We start from the raw sequence: 23,886 nt of genomic DNA, 5'->3' as shown, positions 1-23,886 counted from the left end.
CAGTCTTGGTCCCACGCTTCCGCTTTGCTGCACTCTGACATGGTAAACGAGTTAATATTTTCGTTCCATGCACGCGAAGCCTGCTTTAGGCCATACAAGGCCTTCTTCAACCTGTATACTTTCCCATCCGAGGATCCAAAGCCAGGAGGCTGCTCCACATAGATCTCCTCCTTCAAGTCACCATTAAGGAGGGCCGACTTCACATCCAACTGGTTGACAAGCCATCTCCTATGGCCAGCCAAGGCAAGAACAACTTGAATAGTCGCCATACAAGCAATAGGGGCAAAAGTATCATGGAAGTCAATGCCTCGACATTGAGCAAAACCTTTAGCAACAAGGCAAGCCTTATGCTTGTCCAAAGAACCATCACTAAGGTACTTGGTCTTGAAGACCCACTTAATACCAATCACCTTTGTGTGAGAGGAGTGAGGCACAAGGAACCAAGTGCCATTCCTCTCAATAACCTCTAGGTCAACTTCTATACCTTTCCACCAATGGTCAGATTGCAAAGCCTCCTTCACGAAGGTGGGCTCTTGATCCTGCATAACACGGGTCATCAAACAATAGTTAGAGCAAACAAGCTCCGTAGTATGTGCCTAGTTCCTCCGTACCCTCCATCGTCCATCCTATTGTTCCCACTCCTCAGGGACCTCGATCCTTGAATCTCGGGGTGTGTCACGGGCCCAACGAGGAGGAGGCTGGATCTCTCCTCGTCACTCTCCGTCTACTAAAGACTCGAGTATATCCACCGACGAAAGCGCCACTGGAGTGGCCGATGGAAGAGAAGACTCTGTATCTGAAGCAAGATCTTCATCAAGAGCCTCTGGCTCCAAAGGAAAACTGTCTCGTGAGCCCAACTCTCCCCTGGATCTCCAAGTGCGGGGTGCTCTTCACCCCTTGCTGTGGTCGAAACGGCACATCTCAGCTCGTGTAGACATCCCGCTTCACAGGATCATACATGCGATAACCTTGGGACTAGGAGCTAAAGCCAACAAACACCTATCTTCAAAAAGCCACGTCGAATTTGTCGCGCTGAGTCTTGGGGATGTGCACATATGCATCACACCCATAGTTACTTAGAACAGTGAACGGGACCCCTTGGAACGGGGGGAACGTCCAAGGTCAGGAAACGGAAACAGGGGAAACGGCACATGTCTTAAGTGCCCTAAATATGCCTTGCATGACCCAAATTGCCCCAAAGAATGTCCCTCTAATTGCCCCAATACCCCTCAATGCTTGAAATTGACCCAAATGTCCCAAAATTGACTTGATTACCCCCATAGCTTCAAATTGCCTTAAATTGTTCCAATTATCCCAATTTCCCTTGAAATTAGACAATATAAATGGATGAATACCTTGGAATTGAGGATAGGCTGAAATTTGATTGTGATTTGCAAGAGTTGATAATGCATCAAATTTGAACTTTGCATGGACTCCTAATTAGCTTGTGGGTTGTCTTGACACTTTGAATCTTCAACCCGAGAGAGAGAGAGAGAGAGAGAGAGAGAGAGAGAGAGAGATTAGTATGTGCACATTAGGCAATGGAGATGGGTGAACATGTGGTAGAAAGAGTGTGACCCAAGCAAAAAGAAAAAACCGGAAAAAACGCCAATTTTCAGTCAACGGGCCTGGAACGGCCGTTCCAAATAGGGAACGGCAGGGGAAACAACAAGAAACGGTAGGGAACGCCCTTAGAAATGGCAAGGAACGGCCTTGGAAACAGCAACGAACATTCCCTAGCCGTTTCACCTCCTTGGAGAGTTTGGAACGCATTAGGCCGGAACGGCCATTCCCTATTTCTATGATCACACCCAAATATCCTAAAATAAGAAACATCAAGCTTAGTCCCAAAGTAAGCCTCAAAAGGTGTCATCCCATCAACAGCCAAAGTGGGAGATCAATTTAGGATATGGACTACCGTAGCCACAACCTCGGCACACATAAACTGAGGTGTCTGTCGGTGCTCCATCATGGTGTGTGCCAACTTGATCACACTACAATTCTTCCGTTCAAGGATGCCATTCTCTTGAGGAGTGTTGGTATTAGCAAACTCCTGTTGAAAGCCTCTATCTGCACAAAAATGAGCAAACTCATAGAAACAAATTCACCACCCTTGTCTGATCGCAAGATCTTCAATCTCCGGCCAGATCGGTTCTCCTCAAAGAGAAGCCAATCCTTGAAGTGAGAGAAGGCCTTCGACTTCAACGTCAAAAAATAGGCCCATGTCATCCTGCTGTAGTCATCTACGATTAACATGAAGTACAAGCTTCCCTTCAGAGACTCATTCCTCATCGGGTCACAGCGATCCGTAGATACAAGCTCCATTGGTGAAGTAGACCGCCGCAAAGCTTTGTGGGGAATCGCATCCCTATGTTGCTTCCCACAAATGCAGGAGACGCAAGGCCATTGGCTCACCACTACGTCCGGCAACCCTCGAACAAACTGTCCTCGTGACGCCCTCCGAAGATAAGCATAGTTCAGGTGGCCAAACCGAGCATGCCACAGCTCGGACTATGTCTGAGAGGCAAGAAGAAGAGAAGTAAGAGTTGTAGAAGACTTCAATTTGTCAATGCCGTTCTCCTCATACCCTAATGAGAGAACCTTCCTCAATCCACGATCCAGGACTTGAACAGCATCATTATCAAACTCTACCAAATGGCCAAGAGAACAAATTTTATGTACCGAAAGTAAATGATACCCTAAACTTGGTACATGCAACACCTTGGAAGTGTGGGTACCACCACATCCATCTGGAATCAGCTGCATCTCACCTCGTGCAGCAATGGACATTGAAGAGCTATCAACTATGAGAATCTATCCATGCGAAGATCGCAAATGGGCAACACCAACGATAGAAGCAGTCATGTGCTGTGAGACACCACTATCCACGATCCACTCTCGAGCCTAGGAAGCTGTCATCGCAACATCAGAAGTCTTCGGTGTGGGATCCTCAATGACCGCTAAGTGTAGAAAAGCAGCTGATGAAGGTGCAACCACCACTCCAGTATCCTTCAGGTCCTTCTTCTTAGTGTCCTTCTTGTCCTTGTTGGAGCAACCTTCTTCCAATGACCAATCTTATCACAAATATAGCATGTTGATTCCTTCTCCTTGTACTTCTTTGGTTTGTTGTCCTCCTCCTCCTTCTTTTGGTCCTTTCACTTCTTCTAAGAGGCTTGACCTATCAATGCTTCCGATTTGGAAGCATTTTGTCCCTTCAACTGTTCCTCTTAGTCCAAGACCATAGGAACTAACTCTTCCCAATGAAGAGTCAACTCTTGCCCTGCAACAATAAGAGCAGAGTAAAAGGCACCGAATCGTGGCGGCAACTAGGACAATAAAGTGATCGCCATGTCTTCGAAGGAAATTGGCTTCCCCGCATTCTTAATCTGCATTTGAAGCTGTCTCAGCTTGTTGATGTGCTCCCATAGCAAAGAAGACTTGCTCACGGACAAAGTCCGCATCTGCACCTTCAAAGAAACCCTTTTCAGCGAGGTCATCCGGTTGTACATCTCGTCGAGCTCCAGCCATCTCACTCGAGCTACCGTCAAGTGCTCGATGTGAGCTATCACGGCTGTAGTACAAGACACGAAAAGAAAAGAACGAATCCTGGCATTCAATTTGTCCCACTGAGACTGAGCCTTGGTCAACTCCGCACGAGCATTTGAAGAGAGTTTGGACTCATCTCTCGTTGAGGGCCAGTTGATCTCCTCCATCACAAGCTCCACCAAATCATAAGACTCTAGGATGGCCAACATCATCACGCGCCAGATGCGGTAATTGTCACCATCGAACTTTTGATCTGATGGAAGAGCTGGTAACACAAGCACCTTCCAGTCCATGATCGCCTAGAACTCCAAGTCGGTCTCTATAGACATTTTCACCTGCAATGCCTGCACAAACGCAAAAGCAGCCACCTCAGACTATGAAGATGCAACCTGCTAAGGCTCTTTCCTCCGCTTCATATACCTTCTTCAATCGCCAGAGGCGATGAAAAGGTAAAATCTGCAATTGAAAGCCATAAAAGCAGCCTTCCTCCTCTTCAAACAGCAGCAAATTCACCAACTGGACTCCTTTCCCGCGCACCCATGCTCGCTTCAGCCTTGTTCCGATGCACAGCCCTCCCGCTCGCCCTCGAATGCTGGAAACACAGCCTTGTGTCGTGCTGAAATCTCCTCTTCGGGTAGGTTCTTCACTCAGTAAGTCTGTCTTCACAGCTCTGATACCGTGTCAGAGCGCAAAAAGCATGGGACCAGAAAGCGTGGGACCAAGACTAAGAGAGAGTGAACATAGAGAGAAGCGAGAGAGAGAGAGAGAGAAAGAGAGTGAAACGCAGAAAACCTACAATGAAGAATGTTGTATAGGAGTGCAGAATTATACACGGGTACAAAGAGAATATCTGCGTGTGTCTCCACCTTGAGGACCTCGATCTCCGTCAGCCCAAGTGCTGTCTCCGTCATCAGTAGGCTGTAATCTGTCAAATACAAGTGATAGACAATGTGCTGGAGGGCTGCTATAAATAGCAGAAAAGAAAATGCCAAATAATGACCTGGTCGGCTGCATTAAATGCAGCCGACAAGTACAGAACTGTCCAACTGCACCTGCCTGGCCGACTGCAGACTGCCACGTGGCATCTACCCTGGCTGCTGACGTGGCTGCTGACCTGCTCTGCACACTGCAACTCTCCTAGCTGTCCAAGGAATGACAATCTCTAACAGAGGCCAGGTCCACACTGCCACCAATCAATCATCATAGTCGACAAACTACTCATCAACTCCAAAGGGTTTGTCTAACTGGTTTGCAAAGGCCCACATCGTCTCCTTAGAGACACAAGTCTCATTCACATCTGCGAGATGGCTCCTGATGAGGTGCTTGTAGAGGCCCACTGGTCAGAGCCGAGCACATCAATACCTGTTTGGCTTGTGGACAGTGGAGCTACCCATCACATGACTCCTAGAGAAGACATTTTCATTTCCCAAGCCCTTGCAACAGCCAGAAGTGTTCACATAGGAAACTCCTCGGTCAAGATTCAAGCCCAGGGTCACATCAGTTTTTCCACTAACCTAGATCTAGATCTCGCTTCGTTGGATGATGTCTATCATGTCCCCCAACTTGGGGTAAACTTGTTGTCCATTCAACAGCTTTGCTAGTTGGGGCGAGCAATTTTCTTCACATCAACCACAGTCACGGTCCTAGACTCTCACATTGGTTTAGTAATTGCTCGTGGCAATGCCCAGCCTAATGACCTTTATCACATGACACTTTCTTACCGAGCCGACTGCCAATGATTTGGAGTTCCATCGCTTCCAAGCTTTGGCCACCACACAGGAGCCCACAAACTCTAAGCATCTTTGGCATGTTCACTTAGGACATCTTGGCTACGACTCTCTTTATAAGCTCTCGCATTAGGGGATGGTTGAGGGCCTTCCACGCCCAAAACTATCTCAAGAGGTCTGTAAAGCATGTCAACTAGGTAAGCAGCATCGTACATCCTTTCCTCAACAATTTATCACTCGTGCTGCAGAACCCCTTAGGCTCATTCATGTCGATCTTTGTGGTCCCACATCCACTACCGCCCTAAATGGCACACTATACTTCTTTTTTATAGTTGATGATTTCTCTAGATACATATGGGCGTACTTCCTCAAGCACAAGTCCGATGCTTTTACTTATTTCAGTGCTTGGGTGGTGTTGGTTCATAACTAGACTAGTCGTTGTGTGGCTACTATGAGGAATGACTCTGATCGCAACTTTACCTCCCACGAGTTTTCTGTGTTTCTACAGGAGTAGGGCATTGCACACCAACTCACCTCTACCAACTACCCTACACAGAATGGAGTAGTAGAGTATAGGAACTGGATAGTCATGAATATTGCACATTGCATGTTATTCGCATCATAGCTTCTTGAGCTCCTTTGGGTTGAGGCCATTAACACTTCACTGTATATCCTCAACCAATGCTTGACTGTGGCGATTCCTAAAAAGACCCCGTACGATGCATTTTTTTGGCTCTTAGCCTATTATTTCACTTCAGAGTTTTCGACAGTTGTGCTTATACACATACTCCTAATGACAAGATAGAAAAGCTCATCCCTCGAGCAGATCTCTTGATCTTTGTGGGCTTTTTTTTTTAAGCGAAAGCCTATTGTTTGTTCGATCCTTGGACGAAGAATATGAGTATTAGGAGGGATGTCGTCTTTGATAAGAGGGACATTGTGCAGTCTTTTGCACTAGACTCTTCGTCCTCACCTTCAGTTACATCATATTTGAGATCGTGCCTACTAAGCCGGGTCTACCACCCACTCTTGACTTTACTATAAATACTTCAACTCCCAAGCCTCCTCCGCAAAACCCATTACCTCACCGGTACCAACAAACCGTGCTAGATTTGGGAATCCTTCCACCAGATTTTACTCCTAAGGACCCTAGAAGTTCTGCTTAGCTCATCCCTCATACTTCATGTGCATCATTGTTTACAGCTGATTATATTGCACATTCTAAGGCGGACAGTTAGCAAGAGGCTCTCTAGGACCCTCTGTGATATGAGGCCATGGAAAAGGAATTGAATAGTATCAATCGCAATGGGACTTGGACATTGGTGAATCATCCTTGCATTATCAAGACGAAGTGGATTTTTAGGATCGAGCTAGAGGCTGATGATACTTTAGACAAATACAAGGCTTGTAGTGCAAGGTTTTAAGCAAAAGCATGGCATTCACTATGAAGAAACCTTTGCACCTATTGCTCGGTTAACATCCTTTCATCTGTTGATTGTGCTCACCACTCACCACAATTGGCCGATCTATGAGATGGACGTCAACAGTGCCTTTCTGAACGGTTATTTAGAGCACAAAGTCTATATGGAGCAACCTCCCGGCTTTTCTTCCACTAACCGAACTGACAAGGTAATTCACTCACGAAAAGCTCTTTATGGGTTGAAGCAAGGACCAAGGTCTTTATACCACAAGATGGACGAGTTCTTACGAACTCATGGATACAATTCTACTCCCTATGATCCAAATCTATATATATGCACCACTAATATAGGGGTCAGGTATATTTACTATATGCTGGTGATATATTACTCATTGGCTCAAATTTTGTGGCTCTCGCAAAAATTAAGACACATCTTTGCTCTACATTTTAGATAACTGACTTAGGTTTGTTGTTTTATTTCTTGGGGATGGAGATTGTTAGATCCGAGGAAAGTATCTTCCTTTCACAGCAAAAGTACGCCCTATTGCTGATAGAACAATATTGCATTGATCAGCCACAACCAATGGCCATGCCTCTAGATCCCACTATCCATCTACACAAGGATATCTCGAGTCAGCCTTTTGATGCTCATACCTATCATTTTGTTATAGGAAAATTACTCTAGTTGATTCATACTAGACCAAACCTTGCATTCTCAGTTTGTTTGCTTAGTCAATATTTTAATATACCTAGAATGTCTCATTGGATTGCTTGTCTTCATGTGTTAAGATATTTAAGGTGCACCTATAATTATGGACTCACTTATAGTTATGGCTTATGCTTACAGGGATATATTGATTCTGATTGGGCGAAAGATCCTGACACCCCACATTCTCACGGAGGCTACTTCTACACCTTCGACACAGCCCCCATCTCTTGGGCTAGCCGCAAGCAAGAGACGGTGGCGGCTTCCATAGCTGAGCCAGAGTATCGAGATCTCTTCAATGGTACTGCTAGCCGTAAGTAAGAGACGGTGGCGGCTTCCACAGCAAAGCCAGAGTATCGAGATCTCTTCAATGGTACTACAAAGGCCATCTATCTGAGGAACTTGCTGGCTGCACTTTAGTTTCCTTGTGAGTCGCTTACAGCTGTCTACTACAACAACCAGAGTGCCATTGCCCTTGCAGGCAATCCTATCATCACCCCTTGGACATGGCACGTAGCGATTCACTACCACTTCACTAAAGAGCAGGTTGAGCTAGGCACCATTCACCTAGAGTTTGTGCCGTCAAGTGACAATTTTGGAGATATTTTGACCAAGGCGTTCAACTAGCTAGTTCTACAATATCTTCTACCACAAATCGGCTTGGATATACCCTCCTCTATTTCTTCAGATTGATCAAGAGAATATACTTCCCTTTTACTTCTCCTTCCAGTTTGGAGGTCGTGGTTTCCTTCTCTTAATAGTGACAATGATGATCTTCATAGCTTTTCACTTTCAGACATTTATTTATTTTGTATTGTATATTATGAACATTTGTACCTTCATCCACATTGTAAGGATAACATGATTTGTATGTGCAAAATGCTCTATCACAAAGCCACCTTGATTATGTGCTCTCCCATTCTTTAACCTCCAAATGGCATACCTCACCATTTTTTCCATAAAGAATTGGTCTAGAGTTTCATGGACACTGCTCTTGTGATGGAACATCATACAGTGCACTAGCACATTCATGCTATACCATAGGTGATGTCAACTGAATTGGGGGTTGTCTACCATGAAATTGCATCCATGCCTTACAACTTGGTCAAAAAATTCTTATACATCTCAAACTCTAGTTTGGCTATCTTCTTATTTTTCCGCACAAGACGATGGAAGAGATTTCATGCATACTCGTGTGTGCATGTCCCTAGTGTAATATCCCTCTATAGGTAGGTCCTAGTTTGTCTGCACTCATCATCATACCAAGCATTTTAAGGGGCAGTGCATCTGCATGGTGCAATAGAGCCCATCTTACATGGGAATGCCTCTGTAGCTATTGTATGTAAAACCTTCACTACATATTTAGTGACATCCTCCTGTGGTTCATACTGGTCTAGCTAGCTTAAGCCATCTCGTACTACATCACTATAGATATGCAAAGTTTGCTCTAAAAACTCATAGTGCAGAAATGTGTGTACATATGTGTATGCTTCCTATCTTTGACCACATGCTAGGGTGAATTTTTTAATTGCATAGTCGATTGCTAGACCAATCAGCTTATCAAATATCTCAAAATGCTTAATTTTTGAAATTAACGCTAGTGAGCCCATTACATAGTCCACAATGATGGCTCCCTTTTTGCTGCTCCAACAAGTGAAAGCATCCACTCCCGACCATCTCAATAAACCATTGAATATAGCTAATCCGTGAGCACTTCCTAATGCTAGCAAATGGGATCCATATAATGTCATTTCCTTATCTTGAGATGTCCTGTCAAGTCCTAGTTCGTCAAATGCCAACTCCTTAAAACATCTCATGTTTAGTATTATAAAAGTCTACCTGCTCACTTCTTATTCGAGCATTAAAGTCTCCCATTAGTAGTATGTCCCCAATGCCTGCATACCTCATAATGTTCTCATGTAGTACTTGAAATGGTGATCTCTCCCCAAGGACAAATGTTGAATAGGTAGGTGGGAAGAAACATACTACAACATTTGTATCAAATTTCAATGCATCCATATCTACTTTCCAAGCATCGCTTACTTTGTTCAAGTTATCTGTCATATCAACCTGCAAGTCAACCTTGATTTCTTTGTATTTTGCATCATTCCAGCCATTAATGCATGTTTCCTGTTTGTATCTATAGCAGCACTTAGTTCCCTTTTGGATGTCTCCTGCAATTTGTCACATATGTCTTTTTGCTTTGTATCCATGTCATTCATGACTTTTTGCTGCATGCTACCCCACACCTTAAGACATGCTTTCAAGTTTGCATCCATTTTAGCATTTAATTCCTTTCCCCACGTTTCATGCATTGCATTCATGTCACTTGTCACCTTGTCAATCATTGGCATACATGTTGCTGCAATCTCGTCTCTTATAAGGGCTTTTACATCATCCAAACCATTTGTTGCAATCAACCTTTGCATCTCTGTCCATCCCTTGGCACTTATGAGAGTGGCATTTTCAAGAGCTCTCCTGTTTTGTCTGTAGAAAAACTTTTCATATTTGGTTGGAGTCTTGTATTGCCCCATTGATGCAATGCCTCCTATGGTCAACCTAATTGGTTGTGTGTCAAGTTTAGTCTCATGTACTGGTTTCTCTTTCAGTAGTCTTTGCCATCTAGCAATCTAAGGCATCCACTCAATGCCAAGCAAGCAGTCCTCCTGCCTGTTTGACGTGGACAGGCTCTTCAATCTTACACACTGGTTGGCACCAACCCTGCTCATTTCTAATCTGTGGGTGGGCGTTATTGTTCAAATGGACAATGTCGTTCTCCTCAACTTTGAATCATTGGCGACCAATTTCCTTGATGGTCTCTGTGTACAAGATTCTTACCAAAGTCTTGGCCAATAGATTGCGCAAATATCTTCTTGACCTTATACACCCAGCATAATATGGCTTCATCAAAGGATATTCTGCACAATATCTTGAATGTCTAAATTGTGCTCACGATACAAAGAATTAATTTTTCTCTGAAAACCAACTCACCTATATGACAAGTGTTCCTATACTTGTGACTACAAAACCAGCTAGTAAAACACAAAAAATGAAAAGAAAATGCTGGCTTTGACTATGTCATCACCTCCAGGCATGAGATTCGGACAAACAAGCTCTTGCTGCGTAGAGGTAATACCTTCACAAAATGAACATGCACCATTCTCTTCATAAACTCTAAGTGTACTGACTAGCTCATTCAAGAGAAGTGGCTAAGTGCAAATGACTTGTCTTGATACTCCCATTGATGCATACTTTCAGAAATTCTATATTAATCCAGGATGCTTTATTCATAAAAGGAACTGTTGCCAACATTAGCATTCAAGTGAAAGGGTAGATCTTCTTTCAATTGTCTCACCACCTCCAAAATTTCAGTCAGTTGTTTCTCAAGACAGTGTTAACAGGAAAACCAAATCCACAGCCCATCAAGCAGAGAACTTAGGGTTGCAACAGAGAATCCTGTACACTGAGTTAGAAGTGTACTGTGTTTCCCTTAAAAGCGGCACAAATATTTATGGAAAGAAATCGCTACTAATCTGTCTAAGCAGCGGACTGAAAAATGGTGGAAACATATGCCTGTACAAGTTAAGGCAACAATGTCTATCTGGGCTTTAAAGGTCAAAGCTATCCTATCTAGACTTTTTTAGCAGCAACAGGCACAAGGGGAGTTTTGTTTCTCTCTTTTTTCTTTTTGGGCATCCCTGAGAAGGAATGATGGTAGCTTGAAACTGAATCTTGGGGACTCATTATCCCATATGGCCTCTGTGGTCCAACTAAAACCCTGAAACACTTGTGTGAACATACAGGTTTATGCAGCTTCCAAGGTGATCAGGAATGTGTGAAATATGACAAGAAAAAACGAACTGCCAAACTATTAGCTCAGTACTGTAAACATGTTAAAAAGAGTTTTTTCCTCACTTGTCCTGCTTGCCATTGAGGATTGACAAACAGTACCATACGATCTTTGGAGCCTGCTAATTCTTCCACCTTCTCAAGGCAATCAGCATTTGGAAAAAGAACCAGCAGAACCTTTAGCAACAGGGATGATAATTAAAAACCGGCTTTCTAGCACCTGCATGTTATCCAAGCTTTAATGTTTGAAAAACTGAATAGTAGCAATCATATTAGAAAACATCAGCCAATACCTTTTCCGTTTCCCACACTCCAACAGCATCACCTTCATCTAAGATGTATTCTTTTACAGTAACATCCTGTGAAGGATTGGTAACACCAGTAAGACCCTTCAGTAAAGCAAACACAATGGGAATTGCAGCCTTAAACTGCTGTTGGATTCCGCCCTGCTAACACAAGCCAAATGTAATCACAACAGGTAATCTGTCTTCTTTGCTTTTTGGATATTGAAAAAGCAAGTCCATAAAAAAAAAGGGACTACAAAATTTCAGTGAAATAAGTGCATTCACAAAAACCATTTTGCAATGCCATGCCCAATACAACCTTCCTTGTGACGAACCTTATGGCTGTATGCGTTCATGCGAAGTATTAAATCTGATTTTTACATACTGGCCAGTCATCAAGGTCTGTGGCCCCAATGAGAGGAAGTAAAACTTCCAATTGCAATCTTCTCAAGCCACCTTTTCCAGCTTGTTTACATGCTAGCAGTGCCTGCAATTTTGAGCTGAAACATGTCAACCAAAAGCAATTGTAGCATCACCCTTTTCAAACTTCGAACTAGAATCATATATTGCAAGTCTGGCAGAATTAGTCTTTACAGCCTTACAATATTTTCTATCTTTCAAGTGACCAGTATGCTTCAAGATTCTATTGCTGGATCACTAATTAGTACTTGTTATATCCAAAAATGGACAGTGAAGGAAAAGCTGACAATCTCACATGAATAAATTCTCAAGTGAGTGACGTTGTAGAATATCACCTGTTCCACACTCTCCTCCAATGTCAAAGGTACGGAAAATGTTCGAGTTCCAGCTCTTGCAACTGCAACCTACAGACAACAGACTGATGTTCGTATGAGCAAAAATGCAAGATCTCCACAGAGAAAAATAGACACAATGTAAGAAAAGAGTATCAACCAGTGCAATGTGTTACAAACTCCAACCAAAAAATCCCTTATTCTAACTGCATTTTTAAAAGGGAAAATATCCACTCATATGCAAAGATCACTGAAAGTCAGACAACAAAACTTCTGACATTCTTAAAAATTTTGAGCCATGAGGGCAAAAAAGACTTGGTAGCCCAAACAAGCACTGCTAACATGGGAGGAGGGGGACCGAAATGAGGACAAGGAAATGGTCAAGAACAGGATTGCATTATGTCCATGGACGGATCCATATATACAATCCATCCAGTCTAGTCAGACATGTATGATCCATCCAGTTCTCACCCCCCTTTTTTTGTGAGTTGGTGTTTTTCAAAAACCAGTTTTTGACTTTACCCTTTTCCTCTTTATCCTCACTAACCTCTACCTACACCTCATTTACCACCTCTTCTTCTACCTCTCTCTTATAAGCTCCTCTACTCTTCTCTCTCGGATCTCCTTCGTCCACTTCTCTCCACCTCTCCATCCTCCTCTTCCTCTTGTATCTCATCCCCATGTGTAGCTATAATTCTATTTCCTCTTCCTTTACCTCCTCTTCTTTCCCTTCCCCTACCTCTACTTATATCTCTTTATTCTTTATCCCAATCACAATGCCTAAGCCTCTTCATGAAGCATTTACCTTGCACACATCTCACCTTAAGTCTTAGCCTTCAGTTTATTTTTGTATCTACTAGTTTTTGAACTTGCCGCTTGGCACTTGTGACTTGCCATACCATGATCCCTGAATCATGATCCATCATTGCAGCTAGCTTCGTTTTTTGATCCATCGTATATGTTTTTGATCTTATAAATGAAATTGGATCTTGGAAATTACTTGTGACTAGAGTCTTGGATTTACATTTTGTCTCAACCTCTCATCATATTCATGACTCATTATTGAAAACTAACGCAAAGACATTTGTGGTTTATAAACTATATTAGAATTGGATGGATAATGCCTTGTAACACTCTATCTCATGAATAGCCACTCTCATGTTAAAACAAGTAATATTTACTAGCCTAACCCTTAAATTTCTATGTATTTTTAATGACCGTACAAAACAATGGATTTTATTTGACATTTTTTTGTGTATGTTTACTACCCATTAAGTCCACAAACAGCACGGGTCGAACAAATCATACCTAACTACATTGGTCAAGAATAGGGGATGGCCAAAAGCATGCAACAAGGAGGGGGGCCGGGATGGGGAATGGGACATCATACATTAATAACATTTTGAATTTCATAGTTACCAAATATGTGTGTGTGATGTTGGTAGGTCAAGATGTAGGTGAACATATACTATCGCAGAATATGTGCATGTGCATGCACACATGCATGTGTGCTTTCCATTGTAGAAAAACCATGCATGTACATGCACGCATGCATGTGTGCCTTCCATTGTAGAAAAACTATGCATGCACACAATGTGAGTGATTTGATATAACTCCATACAATTGAATAGAAGAAGAATGATAACTCCAACAACAACAAGAAAACGTCCCATGCCAAAAACATCCCAAGTCAGCTGACCATAAAAAGGGGATGGCCAAGATGGGCAGATGGCTATTAGGGACATGATAAGGGACGTCCCCATAATACCAGGAACGGGGAACGGGAACCCCAGAACGGGGGGAACGCTTAGGATTAGGGAACATGAACGGAGGAAACAAAACACACACACACACACACACATATCAGTCAACACATTGGAAATGCCCCAAATTTGGGGACATTGCAGCCAATGCCATGCCCCAAATCCTTGCTGAAAAAGCCTCAAATTTAGGGCAACGCTTGATCTGAAATACCCCAAAATTGGGGACATTGCAGCCAAGTCCAATGCCCCACATCTTTGCTGAAAAAGCCCCAAATTTTGGGCGATCCTTTTGGGGACATTGCAGCCAATTCCATGCTCCAAATTCTTGCTCAAAAAGCCCCAAATTTGGGGCAATGCTTAGTCTGAAATGCCCTAAACTTGGGGACATTGCAACCAAGACCAATACCCTAAATCCTTGCTGAAAAAGCCCCAAATTTGGGGCAATCCCTGATCTGAACTACCCAATTTGGGGACATTGCAGTCTGATTCCAAGGAATGGCTATTGGAATGGCCTGGAATAGGGTTGGAATGGGCAGGAACAAGGCTGGGAAAGAGCACGAACGTTCCGTGGGCGTTTCGCTAGTAGACACATGCCGGAACGCGTTAATCCGTTCCTAAGGCCCAGAACGGGTGTTCCCTGTTTCTATGGACGTCCCCCATCCTAGTTCCCCTTTGGCACATTTGCCCAAAATGGCTTCTGGGTGTCCCAAGGACCTGGTGTTAGAGCGTTTGGGATCAAAAGTCTACCACAGGGGTAAGAGACAGTAAGGTGAAGGGAGATTCAAGGAGAGGAGCAGACGGAAGAGAAGGGGTTCGAAGAAATAGAAGATGTAAAAGCATAGAGGTAAAGCCTAACAATTTATTTCTACATCCTTAGAAGATAAATCTCTTGTAGACCAAAAACTTGCATAAAACAATAGCTTCCTCTTTGCTGCTCAAACCGCCAATCTGATGCCTCCATTGGCTCCGAAAAGAGAATAAAATACGAGGACACCTGATCAGAATTCTCCCAGATCACTCCTCCTAGTTCGGAGTGTTATTTGCTGCCTGTAAACTACGATCGCACCGCACGATTTCGCCAATCCTTCTTTTTGCATAAAATCCCCAAAAATTTTATTGAAAGCCACTTGCTTTTTTTACATGTCATCCTGTTCTAGAAGTTGTCTATAGCTTTTGGATATTTACAAGAAATAATATCTACAATATAAAAAAAGGCTAAACTTGTCTAAAAATCTAGTATTTTTGAACCATCCATACTATGGACGCTCACACTAATAACTAATATAGCATTGACTCTCTAGATCAGTAAAAAAGCCGAATGACGATGCACTCTAGAGTATTTCACACTATGTCCGCATAGCGGCACGACATTGGGATGGCCATCCTTCTACTATGCCACATATACAATTAGCCCTTCTTGGTACAAACTCCAAATACCAAAGGGTTAAAAGTAAGAAAGGTAAAAAGGCAAGCTTTTCTTATTTGAATATTCTATCATTTCTTTGTCTATACAACCCTAGAGTCTTCTTCCTTGGTAAGACGCCCATGACAAGATGCAAAATGGTAAACTGCAAGGTCATGATATGAAAGGTATTTTATCCCCACCATTGACTCACACATTCAACAAAGCAACATAAGAGAAATTCCATGTCACATTGGTTATCTAATGCCATTGAACCTATCTTAAATATAAGAGATCCCATGGATCTCATTTACTGCATGTCTATCAAATCTTGAAGCATCAAGTAGATGCATATACTAGCAACATGGACCCTAGTAGCTAGGGGTCTATCATGATCAGTTACTCTGGCTAGTATCTATCAAAAGTGTGTGCAGCAATGGGAGCATGTAAATCTACTATAATGGACTATGCAACATGAGAGGAGAAAATAGAAACACTACAAAAGAAAAGAAAAACACTACAAAGAAAACTCATAAAAATGCTCAAGAAATGGAATCTATATACCAAGACAAGATAGTACAAAAACAATGGTAGTTGTAGCTTGTGTAGGCACCGGCATCGACACCCTCTCTCCACCAAAACCTGCATGTAAATATATGCTCAACTAACTAACGAGAGAACAGTTGGCTATACAACAATAATAACTTACCAAGTACATACAACAATGACATTCAAAAAGGATCATAGATACCCAAGCAATGGGTATATCAATTACCACCAAGGTGCCTCCAAAAGAACATGAGATCGATATTGATCGTACTAGCTCCTAAAAATAGAGAAGATATGATAGTAACTCTCTATGTCCGTCAACAATGCCTCTGAAGTAGCACATGTGACAATCCAATCACCAATGCAATAGCACATTTATGACGATGGATTTCCCTCCTTCGGCCAAACTACCAAAGTATCCCCTCATGTGAGCTCAAACAAGGAACAAAATTCTGTTCTCTGTCAAACAACTTATCGTGAACTTGAATGCCAATCCCATCTTCAAGATTTCAAACTACCAAACTTTGATTGATCCATCAAGCAATACCCCTCTTTGGATCCTGTGCAACTATATACTTATATGGATAAGGCCTAACTGCCCCATTGTCACCATCGTCTCACACTCCCTCTCTAGCACTACAAAGTTGTGAGGGATAACTTGCATCACTTGTACTAGCAAGCTAGAAGGGAGGCCCCTACAACCATTGTCAAGATTGCATGACTAGAGCTTGCAACCTCAACCTATAAATATTGACTTGTCAATAGAGTCACCACCCTTCGTCCTTGTCCACTCCTCCTTTCGTAGAACTACTAGTGACAGCTAGAGTACCTAGAGACAACATCCTCACCAAAACCTCGATCTCAACACATCAAGTCTCCAACATAACACTCGTAGATGAGTAAACAATGTTTGTATGTTGAGCATCAACAAAAGCCAAAGGAGCTATGATGAGGTAGGTACAAAGAAGATTAACAAAGGCAAGGAATCTGGAGTGATAGATGTGTGTCAAGACTATAGACTCACAAGAGTTTCAAGAGTTCAAGCAGTAAAGAAAGCACATAGAAAATGGATCACCGGTTAGCAAGTGTAGTGTATGGAACACAACAACTAAATACCAGGAACCCTCTCTAAAGCTAAGCAGTGAATCACAAAAGCTAATCAAATAACCAAACAACTGCTGCACAAAGAAAGGAAACAGGAGAAGACAAATCGAATCACAGCCAATAAGTACACAAACAAAGTGCTGGCAACCACAAATAGAACAATACAGCCTGAAAACAGAGTCACCCTGTCCTGCAGAAGAGCAAGAATCTGAAAATGCAGGTGCAGCTGTATAAAACGCAGGGTCAGAGAGGTCAGAAGCAGGTCAAGCAGACATGGAAGATGTCACCCAGCCCTGCAACAAACACAGACACTAAAAACATTGATCCTCCAGCCAAAAACACAATCAGTACAGGAAAAAAATAGGCCGAAATAAGCAGCAAATGATTGCACAAGCTGAAGATCAGTTGCCGCAGATAATAGATGAAGAAATCAGCAGTAGAAGAGGTGAAACACAAACCTGGAGCACAAAAAATCAGCACCACAAGTCCTAACACAGCCATCTGATACCATGTTAGAAGCGGATGCAGCAATGGAAGCAAGTAAATCTGCTGCAATGGACAGCATAACACAAGATAGAAGACAAAAGAGAAACATTGCAAGGAAAACTCAGAAGAATGCTTGGGAAATGGAATCCATACACCTAGTCAAGCAATGGTACAGAAACAACAATGAATCACCAACTATGTGGGCGCTGACACCGGCTCCCCCCCTCCACTAGAACCAACATGTGAGTGTATGCTCAATTGACTAAGGAGGAGGGAGCGCCTGGCCATAAATAGGCCAATAATATGATCAGGTCAGCAATAAATCAAGGGCCATACAATGAAGTCGACCAGTAATAAAATAATTTGCTGACCACAAATTGGCGCCCAAAAATAGGCAGGCGCCACATCACGAAACGCCCAGCCCATTGCACCATGCATAGACTCACCCATGAACTGATAACATCCACTAGCAGCATCCATGGATCAATATTGGAGCGTTAATTGAGCATACACAGTACCAAAGTGGTCATCCTTTGTCAAAGACAACGGAAAAGGTGATGATGTGACAAACCAATGACATGGCGAGTGACCATGCTAGGAGTGTTTGCCAAAAAGCAACGGGCACAAACATGCAAGCAACAAACTGCCACATGGGAAGCAACTGCCCCAATCAGTCTACACATCGGATTAGGGCAAGGCACCCCTGTAATGGCCCAACCCTATTAAGGTACCTTAGAATTAGCCTAAAACTTTATCTCAAATGATTAGCTAATTTTTCTCCACTCTCATATAGCCCAAAGATAAGTTTGTGTATATATGAAACTCAAGTTTATGCTAGAGCAACACACTCAATACTTTAAAAAATGGAAATCATGGGTTAAACCATTTTTTCATCCTTGCCCTCACCAATGGTCATCAATACACCTTGCTATCACCGTCCACTACCAGTTTTATCAACACCAACCCTTCAATGCCCCCATCATCATTGCTACCTAGCAACCTACCATTGTGCTAAAATCATTGTTCAGCTGGTGCAAAACGATCTATGTGGACTAGAAGGGAGATGTGGCACAAGAAGTGCCAAGTGGCACATATACTTGGGAGCTGTGGGAAGCAAAGGTTAAAGTCGACAGTCTTTGGTGGTATGACCGTTCTTGTTGTAGTAGGAGCATCTAATAGATTGTCCGTCAAGAGAAGCCATAGCATCAAAGTGTCAACCTGAAAAAGGGAGGATGGGAGAAAGAAAAAGATAAGAATAACTCCCCATGATGCAACGAAAATGGGGTAATCAGAGGATGTTGCCACTCCCACAACCTATTTTTGCCTTCTCTAATACAGAGGATCTTCTTGGCTCTCTGAGCAACTCTGGCTTTGATACCATGTCAAAATAGACAATGGGGTTTGGGGGGAGAAACATAAAGCGTGTATAGCAAACACTAAGAGAGAAGAGAAACTTAGAAAACACAAAAGAAGATGATGAAAGATGAATCACTAAATCGTGCTAAGTGAATCAAGCTGATACAATGGAGCCAAAGCTCTAAAGATGATTGCACTATCCTATCTGATTAGGCATCAGCACTTGTAGAGAATCTGCATTGAAGAGGAGTGAAATGCAATCCTTCAATCTGCAAGGTATCAAAGTAATACTAAATGGTGAAGGAAAGGACAGCAAGCTATAGAGGGATTGAAATGCAATCCTCAAGAACTGTTAAAGATGAAGGATATGTTGAAATCTCTCTAAGATGATGGCTGCTATTAAGGCAATTGTTGGGTAGCCAACTGAAGAAGAAAACACAAGAATATTTGATGAAGATCCCTCCCTATAGGTAGCTGCAGGCAGGCAAGTATTGGGCAGCCCTTCACGAGTGAAGAACATATAAAAACACAAGTATCTGATGTAGGGCTAATAAAAAGGGCGTACCTTGCTGTAGACAGCTTGAAACTACTGCAAACGCAAGTCTGATGATGATGCCAAGCGAGAAGGGCTGATGCCAAATGGCGTAGACTGCAAAATGCCAGGTGGAGATGGATGTAGAAACCATAAACCGTAACATCCTCCTCATGGGGTGTAAACAGCATAGTATAGTATGGAGAAAAAAGAGAAGAATATGAAAGAGAGTAACAGAGTGTCAAAAGGAATGAATGTGGGATGTAGAATGAGGGAAGTCAATGCCGTACTTATAAGCACAAACTGTCTTTAGTCGTGCCCTAACTCTCTCAAGTGGCACTCACTAAAGTTCCTCGAGTGGCACCCTAGCTCTCTTGGGTAGCACCCTGACACTAAATAATGATCCAAATAAAGCCTTTTTGGGATTGTAAATGGAGACCAAAATAAAAATGAAGAAGAAGAAATATATTGAATGGCTCGGTTTCTCAACAATCATCCTTACCTACAGTCCACAGCCCCTAGTACTTTGCATATCAACAACTAACAAAATATATAAGCGGACAATGTTTCTCTTGTGGTGAAAAAGGACACATGGCTAACCGATGTCCTAATAAGGCAAAGAAGGAAAATCAGACCCAAAAGACACCTCAAGCGAACGTATACCCAAGGAATCCTTGTAACAAAATCAATCTCCATTAGAGAAAAGGAAGCATTTTATGGCTTGAGATTGCTAATCAACCTGTTCTCACTCATTTTGATACAAGGGCTACATATCATTATATCTATCCTCGGATTATCAAAGTTCTACATCTACCAAAGGAGAGGTTTGAAACACCAAAAATATCAAGTGCTTCTTTTCAAAAAATGGAGTCTGAAGTTACTCCCATTCTTCGGAAACTACAATTTGAGATAGGAGATTATGTGGATCGTGAGAGTTTTGTCATGGGAGATCTTGATCATTGTGATGTTGTATTAGGAATGCCTTGACATAGAAGAATAAATCTAGCCATTGATTGAAATCAAAATAAATTTAGATTCCCTTTCAAGGGTAAAAATGTATTTTTTGATGTGGAAGAAAAAAAAAACTCTATTCTCATCTTATCCCATGTACAAATTTGTAAAGCAACAAAAAGTCTATTTCCTCATACTCAATTTTAGTCAAAGATTCCATTTCAAATTTGAATGAGGAGCGAATGAGATACTTCAACCAAAGCAAATAGTCTTTCGTATGATCAAAAATACTTACAGTTTATGAAGAAATTGTAGAATCACAAATACTTCAAGCAACATCTTGAGAACAAGACGAATTTCAAAATGAAGGAATTTAACAAACCTTTTGTAAATCAATTGTTGCGAAGACATATTGGCTCGATGATTCCAAAGTAATTTGATACTTCTGAGAGTAAGAAGAGATCGAAGCTCAACTAAGAGTATGAGAGCACGATATCAATACAATAATCTAAAGTGTAAGATGAAGTACAAAGTACAACTCTTAAACCTTAGGGTTGTAAGAGGATGTTCACACTCGAAGAGTGTGAAACACAATAAGTGCCTAAAGCTGTGTAATATAGACAAATAAAATGAAAAAAATAAATCTGGGAAAAAAACCTCTCGTACTGAGAGTAAAAAGTGCCCTAATGTCCTACTGAAGATCGCCAACACTCATCTGTGAGCCTAGGTGTGAGTCAAACCCAACAAACCCCCTGGAGTAAAGAGTGATCAAGATACAAGGCTCATCCACCAAAGGAGTTCAAATTTAAAGCATTGCGAAATGCTTCAAATTTGTCATGAGGAAAAGCTTTGGTAAAGATGTCTACCACATTATTGATGATAGGACAGTAGACAAGGCTGATATCATCTACATGTAGCCTCTCTTTGACAAAGTGATAATGGATCTCAATGTATTTCATGCATGCATAAAATACTAGGTTTCATGCCACTCCAATGGCACTCTGACTATCAATGAACAAAGAAGTAGGCTTTATGACAGATACATCCAAATCAGCTAACAAGCATGCCATACACATTCAACTGTGGTAGTAAAAGCTGCCTTGTATTTAGCTCCACATGATGATGTGGCAACAATGGATTGTTTCTTTCTAAGCCAAGAGATGCAAGATGAGCCAAGAAAGAAACAATTACCTCTAGTTGAGTGATAATAATCATAATCACCAACCCAATTAAAATCATTGTAAGCATGTAAGTGCAATGGTCTCTCCTTGGCATAAAGCAATCCAAGAGTCCTAGTACCCTGCAAGTAACGGAAAACATACTTGATAGCTTGTCAATGGGACATGTGTGGCTAATGCATATATCTGCTCAGGACTGAAACTGCAAACTATATATCCGACCTTGTGTTACATGGGTAGATAAAACATCCAACTATTGGAGCATATACAAAGATATCAAACAAGTCATTGTCATCATACAATGACAACTTCAGTCCAGGTTCCATTGGTGTATAAACTGGCTTACAATCCTGTAAGCCAAACCTCTCAAGAAGTTTACCAATGTATCTCGATTGTGACAATCCAATACTCCTAGCATCATGAATCAACTGAACGCCCAAGTAATAGTGCAAAGGCCCCAAATTTGACATCTCAAAAGTTTACTGCAAATTTTGTTTGAATGTTGAAATCTAATCAACATGTGTCCTTGTAAGCAAAAGATCATCAATATATAAACATATTACCAATAAGGATCCCCCCTCTTTACATGCATAAAGGGAAGACTCTGATGAGCTGTTTATGAACCTTGGCTAAGTAAAAAAGAATCAATCTTTACATACCAAGCTCGAGGAGCTTGTTTCAAACCATATAAAGCCTTTTTCAGCTTATAGACCAAGTGTTCAAATCCCATAACTGAAAACCAATGGGTTATTCTACATACGCTCCTTCTTGAAGCTCCCTATGAAAATACAGTCTTTATGTCAAGCTAATGCACAGTCCATCCATAATGGGCAACCAAAGCAACCATAGACCTAATGGTAGTTATGCGGGAGGTAGAAGCGAATGTCTCCTCAGTCAATGCCTTTCTTCTATGTGCAGCCCTTGGCCACAAGCCTGGCCTTATATTTGTTAATGGATCCATGTAAATTCCTTTTCAGCTTATAGACCCACTTTGTACCGATGCCTTTTTTCCAAACAGGAACAGACACTAAATCTTATGTTTAATTGTCTATGATGGAATCAAACTCAACTTGCATTGCTGCCATCCAATGCACACTATGTTGTGCATCCTCAAAACATTCAAGCTCCTCATCATCAAATGTATCTGCTACCATAATAAATTCCATGGTATGTGCATCATCATGCAAACGAGCTTGCCTTCTAGTACGACCATCAATAGGAGCATCCAAATGAAGAACTTTCATAGTCTGCAAATACCATGTAGGCATTTCTGCATTTAGAACAGCAGCCTGCTATTTGGGTGTCATGGATGCCAGAGAAGATGAGACAATTGCTGGGGATGTGCACTTCAGTTCTCGGCACTTAATGTTCAGCGTTATTGAGTAGTACATAGAGCCTTCTCTATGATGTTGTAGCCACTTCAAAATATTTCAATCTAGTGGGACCTCTTCTGACGGGATGCAGATACATTTTACCCTGTGTGTAAAACTGTTGCAGGTCATGCCTCTTACTTATATACAAAAAATCTAACTGCTCTCTGTGATAAATACATGAAAGATCCGGTACCTATTGTCTCTCTGATCATGAATTTCGTGTCAAAGAGTAGTGCCTCACTGGTGAAACTGAGAGGCCATTGTAGTGAACATTGTCTATGATTTAATAGAGTGGAAAAAGCTTTAGGTATTCGTAGATCAAGCATCTCAAACTTCGCCTTCAAGCTCGAGGCAGGAGATATTAAATCTTCTGTTAGTTGACAGAAAGCCTATATCGGCGTCAGACAGATTGATTTTCAGTCATAGGTTGGAAGGTCCTGAGCAAAATAACAAACCTGAGTGCTATCACTAACTGCGTCTTCACTGGAAGCGCGCAATGACGATGAAGGCGGGCAACGCTTCCAGGGAACTGCGAGATTGAATGGCCTCCGATGAGGAGGAAGGAGACGAGACGAGAGGGACGCGCGGGCTGGAAGGTAATGAAGACTAGGACCGCATGTTGTCATTGTAGCCATGAGAATAATAATTTTGGAGCATCCATTTGCCCCATCCTTCTTTATATAAGATAGCGTAGTAAGCACTCCGCGGCTAGATTTTCCCAGCATTCATTAGACACCGGTGTTCTCTTGGTGCTTCGCAATGGTATTCTTTTAGCCTTTCAAATCAAGATTCAAAGCTTCATTGTCAATAATAGATAGAGATGCTTTACATTTTTTAGTTTTATTTGAGTTTGTCTCCACCGTTATAAAATTAGGTTGAGATTACTTAACACTCTTTCCTATCTCAAC

General features: G+C 42.0%; 1 protein-coding gene across 3 annotated transcripts in view; it reads right to left on the bottom strand.

The window, feature by feature from the left end:
* The window catches only part of LOC148032189 (uncharacterized), a 94,063-nt gene extending 70,418 nt beyond the window's left edge, over window positions 1–23,645 (bottom strand). The window contains exons 1-5 of one of the 3 annotated variants that reach the window (XM_087682819.1): window positions 23,434–23,645; window positions 12,288–12,356; window positions 11,918–12,019; window positions 11,542–11,694; window positions 11,351–11,425 (exon numbers count right to left, since the gene is read on the bottom strand). In XM_087682819.1, the coding sequence (XP_087538945.1) occupies window positions 11,351–11,425; window positions 11,542–11,694; window positions 11,918–12,019; window positions 12,288–12,356; window positions 23,434–23,613 (579 nt within the window). In that variant the 5' untranslated portion in view covers window positions 23,614–23,645. Of the gene's footprint in view, window positions 1–11,314; window positions 11,426–11,541; window positions 11,695–11,917; window positions 12,020–12,287; window positions 12,357–23,433 lie in introns of all 3 variants that reach the window. The other 2 variants (XM_087682818.1, XM_087682820.1) reach the window with 2 other exon arrangements.
* Window positions 23,646–23,886: the final 241 nt, after the last annotated feature.

Source organism: Lygodium microphyllum, chromosome 8, assembly GCF_053477565.2.
Source record: "Lygodium microphyllum isolate KBCC chromosome 8, Lygodium_microphyllum_v1.1.10, whole genome shotgun sequence".
NCBI classification, from domain to species: Eukaryota; Viridiplantae; Streptophyta; class Polypodiopsida; order Schizaeales; family Lygodiaceae; genus Lygodium; species Lygodium microphyllum.
This window is presented reverse-complemented; position numbering and strand designations above follow the sequence as displayed.